The 7,559-nt window shown below is 34.8% G+C and overlaps 1 protein-coding gene across 1 annotated transcript; it reads left to right on the top strand.

Moving 5' to 3' along the window:
• The first annotated feature begins 3,218 nt into the window (after positions 1–3,218).
• Positions 3,219–7,333, top strand: LOC110413601 (NAC domain-containing protein 21/22-like). The gene is given in 4 exon segments (XM_021424467.2): positions 3,219–3,646; positions 5,738–6,003; positions 6,753–7,062; positions 7,065–7,333. Coding segments are annotated over 4 exon segments (786 nt in total). The 5' UTR covers positions 3,219–3,477; the 3' UTR covers positions 7,106–7,333.
• Positions 7,334–7,559: the final 226 nt, after the last annotated feature.

Below are 7,559 nucleotides of genomic sequence, written 5' to 3'. Positions count from 1 at the left end.
TTAGAGATATCAATATAATAATATTATCCCTCGCTCACTCACTCTCTCTAGAATAGAATGTACAATAGAAATGGAAGGAATCGAGATTATATATTTGAATAGCGTATATTGGTGCTGCATCTGGAAATAAATAAAAAAGAATTGTGAAGATAAAAAATTGAGAGAGCAGAGCAGGGTTGGGGTCTGAATCATAGGAAGTGGAAGGAAAGAAGAAAACTATTCCTCTTTTTTGTTGGCATACGACCGTCGTTTAACTAGGGGAGTAATAAATAAAAAAAAGTTTTAGCTTGTCAAGTCAGTATGCAAATCTTAGGATAATCATTGAAATCATGATATTTTATTAAATTTTATACATGATTCTACGCGTAAATATAGACTATGGACGATGGAGGCAAGTATTATTATTATAGGCAGAGGTGCTCATGGATGGAGTGATTTGCCCTCACAAACGCCAATTGCCAATTACGAAGAAGCGGCCAAAGAACATTAAGGAAAGCCACGTGGGGGTTCCGACGCATGGGCTGAGTTGGCGGCACGCCATTGGAAGCAATCTGTAGATGACTGGGTGGACCCTACAAGGAAAAATATGTAACTTTCTAATTAATTATGAGGACGTTGAAATTTTGGGGGTGGGAAGGGGAAGGGCAAGGGGAAGAGAACGGATTGCTATGTGGGTTGTGATCCCATGAAAGAAGAAGCCCATAACTTATGGAAGTGTATCAAGCAAAAAGGACACACTTCTGAAAGGGATTTCGGGGAAGAGGGAAGAGGGACTGTTGGAATTATTGGTTCCCAAGAGGAATATTAAGCCGTCACTCATCGTCCAACGTCAAACCACACCTAACCCAAGTTCCCTCCCTGGCAAAAAACCCTAACCCTGGAACTCACAATCATTTCAATCATCTTTCCTTGCTAGGGATCTCTCCATGATTTCTTTTAGAATAATCTGTACGTCATCCCCCCTTATGACGTGTAACTTTTTATGTGGATCACATGTCTGCTTGGTGCCTTCGACATCCCGTGAATTTAGGGTTTTATTTTTTTAAAAAAAAAATAAAAAATAAAAATAAAATTTAATATTATAATATATATATATATATACACACAAACGTATACATGTGTATAAATATCCATCAAGCTTGCTTGAAAGACTATATGTTGGGCAGTTTTTACCACTCTAGATTAGTAAGAAAACTCCATGACCTACTGTGACTTGAAAATGTTTACGACTCTTCCTTACTGCTTTACTTGTTTCCGTTTCTCGTAAACTCCTCTGTCAATATTTTCTGCCCAAGCTTGGGTCATTTATGGTCTTGATGAAACATTGATTGATATTCCAAGTTAATCAGAGTGTGCAACAACTACACATATGTAGATTATGATTATGACTAGAACCTCACTTTCATATCTTAATTCAGCTGATAAATATATGCTGGCAAATTAATACGCATTAAATTACCGTTGTTTTCCGACAAGAATCAAAAGAGAGCAACCCCCATTTTTAACAACTGTCGCATCGCATTCTTCTTCTGCCTCTGCTTCTTCTTCTTCTTCTTCCCATATATGCCACATAATTAATAAAGAGTGCAATAGTTGTCGGCTAATGGCGAAAATGACCCTTCATCTCAATAGCTAGCCAACTTGACCTGCTATGCAAGGTATCCCCCTACGGTAAATCACGAGGACAATATCGACTTTTGGCTACGGATATATGCATATAAAGATATCTCTATATCTAGAAGTTTTAATTAGGTTTTAGGGTTTTTTTTTTCTTTTTGGGTGTGTGTTTCTGTCACATTCACTGGTATAGTGTAATTTGAGCTCCATTATTTCAATCTAATTGTGTACTCCTGGTGACCCCAGTCCAGTCATCATCTGCTATATATATACTATCCCTTAATTATTATCATCAGATAACACATGTTGTGACAAATATCCTTTTGTCCTCATTTTCTATTATTATTATTAACTTATTGCAATTGTTGCCTTTCTAACATTACTCACCTCTAAACCAAAACAAAAGAAAGATCAACCAAATAGTATTATTAATGTGTAGATAAGTTCACTCTTTTTTAGTTTTATTATATTTTATTTTCTGAGATGGGTCTGATGCCCCTTCATCATTAGTGGACCCCATCAAAGACAAGCCATCAGGCCCACTGGTTTTTGCTTCGCATCCATCCAGAATTTTTCTTATGTGATCAAAATTTGAACAGATGGGACTCTCTCTCTCTTAAGTTGATGGTTATAAATATGAACATATTTAAAGGAAAAAAAAAGGTTCCAGCTATTAATATTTGATTATTTATATCCTCTTCTTTTTCGATGTAGTTTTTTCTTGAGCTGTCTCTGTTGTTGCTCAGACCAATCAAATGGTTCACGTGGTCGGGGACATTAGGTTTTCTGAGGGCCTTTCTATTGAAGATGATAATGGACCCCTTTGATGGAATTGTCCGACCAATTAATTATTATTCCCACGTATGAAAAATAAGTACATGTTGATTTAATTAGCATATTTTGCAATTATTTTTATCCAATGAAATCAAGCACTTTAATCAGTATCACGCCAATTAATTGGAATAGCGGTGAATATTCTAATACCAATTCCAATTCCAATTCTAATTTTACTCGTTTTCTTGTCATAGGAAAATTCTGCGTCTCTTGTTTTTCCCTTTTTCTTTCTAATTGGTCACAAGTGGTCCAATGAATATCAGCTATATGTGAAGATAGTCAAACAATGTAATCAGATAAAAATTGCAGAAAGGTTAATGAAACTTATAAACCACACAAAGTAGAATTGTTCCCAAAACAAAAGTAAATGATAATGACCATGAAAAATACTCTTATCTTTGGGCATCATTGGGTTCCATGACACAGTTTCTCTTTTAAAGGGATCTCCCTACAAGTACTAAGAAATATGAGCATTTTTATTTTGATTTATTTATTTATTTATTTATTTTACATATATAGTCCGTTTTAAAATATGATAGATAAAAAGGGGTATTTTGGAGTGTTTCTCTAATAAAATTTTTTGGATCCTTGTCCATATATATATATTGGCCTCAATTGCTCTAACCCTATCTCCAAGCAGCCTCAATAAACAAGATTTCTTGTAACTTTGGTTTTTCTTGAAACTTCCCAATTATAACTAACTAGTTACACAAGCACGGCCCCTATATATGCTAGAATATTGTAAGAGATTCTAACTGGCAAAGCCACTTTTCATCCCAAACTAGCTATATATATATATATATTTATCTATAATACAAACCATCCTCTTCCATATAATATTTCCAAGTCCCAAACAAAGAAAACCATCCCATACCTTCTTTTAGTTCATTTTCATTCCATCTCCTACCTTAAATTTATTCTTATTAAATTTTACAAAACCCTCCGTACCAAAGATCTCCTAGAGAAATAAAGTTTCCTTTCTTTCCCCACCCACCACCCCCCCTTTTCCTTCTCCGCATCATAAATATGGGCCTAAGGGACATTGGAGCTACACTGCCTCCTGGGTTTAGGTTTTATCCAAGCGACGAGGAATTGGTCTGCCATTATCTGTACAAAAAGATTGCTAATGAGGAAGTCTTGAAGGGCACTTTGGTGGAAATTGATTTGCATACATGTGAGCCATGGCAGCTTCCTGGTATGTCTCTCTCTGCTTTCTTATTAATTACTTCCTTCCTCGGTTTCCCTTGAGGGTTGCTTTGAAATCTTCTTCTTTTGATCGCTTTCTGTCTTCCACGAATTCATGATGTTTTCTGCCTTTCCGCTTTTCGCTAAATGTTCCATTAAAGCTGAAGAAAACAATCATTGCTTGATAAGAAAGTTTTAAGCAAACTAGGGGAGTCTCTTGCTGCTGTTGTTGGTTTGTTTTAACATGTTAAAGACAAACAGGATGGAGAAAAATTATTGACTTCTTCTGGTACTAGGCAGACAAACATGGGGTGCCATCTGCCATGTTAGCTGTTAGAAACAGCAGACAAATTATAAACACGTTTCTCCGTCTGAGAGAGAGAGAGAAAGAGAAAGGAAAGGAAGCACATGACTTTTCTTAGAGTGTATGCACTCACACAAACATATACACGTGCATGTATATGTATATAGTTTATTCATCTTCATTCCCTTGAATAGAAATACAGAATGCCAACTTCTTTAGTGGTAAGTGGTAACTTCCTAAAACGTATAATTTTTCTTCGAACGAATCCACCAAAAGTATTTCTTTCTTTTTTCATATTCTGTATGCTGTCACCTTCTTCTTTAAGTCATGCAGGTAAGGTTGTTTGTTTTTTCCCTCATTTGCTTATGCTTTTGTTTTGGCACATTGCAAGAACTAAAATGAAAAGTTTTTTAACCTTGAGATGGTCTGATTCTGGTTATACATTTTAACAACTATAGCCTGAAATCACGGATATATTTTCCATTCAATACCAACAAGTGGTGAGGATTTCAACTTTTCATAATTTTACATTTTTCCCCTTTGTCAAATCTCAACTATTAATTAAACTTATCGTTAGGATTAGTGTTTTCGTATAAATTATATGAACAAATAGTTAAAATATCTATCAATTATTTCTATGCCAACCCTTACCCGGAAAAACAGCTAGCATTTGCATGTTTACGTGTTGTTTAGCCACCACAAGTAAATACGAGGGGTTGCTTTTCCCTAAATGCATTCACTTTTGTTGCAGGAACTGTGATATTTTCTTTTAAAAGTAGAAATTGTAGATATATATATGGTGTTCATACGCAAGTACCATACCTTGGCCCATATGTCGTCTTAATTTTTCTCAATTTCTCACTCTTCCTGTTATCTCGTGCACTTTCCAATTAATACAGTCGTGCTCATTAAGAATAATGTTGTTTATAGTCTGAATTGGAAAGTCCTACACTCGTGTGAGAGATCATTACCATCTCATGCCAGGTAATTCAATTACTGGGTGATTGCTATAATAGAGAAAGTTCCACAAGACATAATGCCTAAAAATGTTAGAGTGTGGTCTTGGAATAACATGAGGCCCCGAAATAGAAGCCACTCTTTTTGTCTCCTTATTTTTTTTTTCCCACTCTTCCTTGACTGGTGGTAGTTCTTTTCTTAGTTTAGTGACTTTTAAAGTTTAAAACATAAAGATTTTTCTAAATATAAATCGAGCAGTAAAAGAATTCTGTACGTAACTATTAATTATTTTGTTTTAAAGTTTATATCTAGGATATTTGAGGTATATATAAGACAACTTTGTCTAATTTAGCTGTTATAAAGCATTTACTAAGGGAGAGTTTGCTTCCCCACAATTCTGCAGAACGTCACTTTTAAGTTTTTGATACAATCGTCCAAGGCAAACAAAAAGGTACTGTTAGTTATTATAGGAATTATTGTTTTTCCTTAAGCATGTAATGCCAGACAAATCCTTAGCTTTCTTAGACATAACTCATTGGGTGACGTAGACTTACCAACACTCTCAGTAATTCAAGTAATTAGGGAGAAAAAGTTAGTGAAGATGATTTCTTTGATTTTTTTTCCTTTTTTAAAGTTGATTGAAAGCAAAATAGCATTCCATGGCAGAGCGTGATGTAACTCACCCAAGTTGCTGTCTCCTTGGTAAATTATATATTTTGCACGAACAGTAATTAATTATATTCAGACCGTATGGAAGAGTTATTTTATCTGAGTAGGGATTAAATTAAACTAATTATCCACATATTATTGTTTTGTGTATGCATGGGACTAAAATTAAAGAGGTGGCGAAGCTTAACGCAAACGAGTGGTACTTCTTCAGCTTTCGTGACCGAAAGTATGCCACGGGATTCCGAACGAATCGGGCGACAACATCTGGCTACTGGAAAGCAACAGGGAAGGATCGAACGGTGGTCGACCCAAGAACACAAGAGGTGGTAGGGATGAGAAAGACCTTGGTGTTTTACAGGAACCGAGCCCCTAATGGTATCAAGACGGGCTGGATCATGCATGAATTTCGCCTCGAGACCCCACATATGCCTCCAAAGGTCAGTTTCCTCGCTTCTCTTGTCAACTATACTCATCATCATATGTCTCTGTATTCTTGACAATGACTACCAGAGAGAGAAAGAGAGAGTCGACACTATTGCGGCCAGCCGTGTACATACACATGTATAAATATATATCAATATCGTGTTTTCTCTAAGGGAACTTATTAGCAAATATAAAGCAGTGGGCATGCAAGTTGTCCACTAACTTTTCGTCACTGTCTTCTCTTAATCAACTAATACTATTATTATTGTCCAGGGATGCTTCAGGCTTATCACCAACCCCAATTTGATGGCTACTATATACGTGTGCTTACCATTTGTCTTTTTTCTATATTTTCTCTAAACCTTCATCTCCATATTAATTATGACTGTGAAATTCCTTTCTTTCTTTATATATATGCCAATTTGGTACTACTCTACTCAGGTTTGAGTACATAGTTAAAAGTTTAGATCCTTGTTAAGTGTAAAATATTTAAATGAAGAACTAATCAACTTTTTATTTACATTTTTATGTATTTATTTATATGTATCTCAATTGTGAATTCGGTTAAATAAATTGGTTTTCTTTTTTATAAAAATAATATATATCAGGTCAATCTTTTCATTTATAGTGACATGAATCGTAAATCATTCAAAAATAAAGAATGTTTTTAAATGATAGTGGTCATATTTTATTTCGATTTTCTCCTTTAACATTTCTCGTCCTGCTGTTATGTAGCTGATAAAGTTGACATTATGTTTGACAGGAAGACTGGGTTCTCTGTAGAGTTTTCCACAAGAGCAAAGGAGAGAACAGCAGCAAGCTCAGCCCTCCAATGATGTTCGAGACCTCAACTCATGCCCCTTCTTTAACAGACCAAACCATGGCTTGTGCGTATCAACAAATCAGCTCTTTATCCGCCACACCTACCCATCCAAGCCACGGCCAAAGCTTGCTAAACCTGTTTCAATTTTCTCAGGAAAAGAGCAATAACAATCCCGCAAACGAAGTTAGCTCCAAAGTTGATGACGAGTACGAGTTCTTGTGGGACATGAACATGGAAGAAAACAGCTTGGGACATCATGGGGTCGCTTCCAACTTGGAGGACATGAGATTTGAGATTGACAACAGTATGGTTTTCCTATAAAAAATGTTGTATACTTTGAAAAAAGAAAAAAACTACCATTTGTTGATTTGTGATGTTGGTGTGGTGTTTGCCTTTGACGATACAAATCATGTTACGTTGGATATTAGAAGATTGTGTGTTTTTTAGTTTAGGGTTTATTTATTTTTTGTATACAACATTGGGTATTGTAAAAAAATTATATATAAAGCATATAGTTATTCTTTATTGGTCTTTATCTTTTTAAATAAATTCTATTTTTTTAAAAAATCAAATATAAAAAAATGCAATTTAAACCTGTAGATAATAGAGTGCAAAACTCTGACAAGATTTTTTTAATTTTTTTCGTTGTTTACATTTAATTAAATATGTTAACTTCATGATTACAAATTAATTAATTAATTAATTTTTATGGAAAAATTATTTTATTTATAATAGTGTGGAAACAAA

The sequence above is a fragment of the Theobroma umbraticum genome, unplaced genomic scaffold (genome assembly GCF_002168275.2).
Source record: "Theobroma umbraticum cultivar Fairchild unplaced genomic scaffold, ASM216827v3 scaffold_4.1, whole genome shotgun sequence".
Lineage (NCBI taxonomy): Eukaryota > Viridiplantae > Streptophyta > Magnoliopsida > Malvales > Malvaceae > Theobroma > Theobroma umbraticum.
The sequence above is the reverse complement of the archived record's forward strand: the minus strand, read 5'-3'. Positions and strand labels throughout refer to the sequence as shown.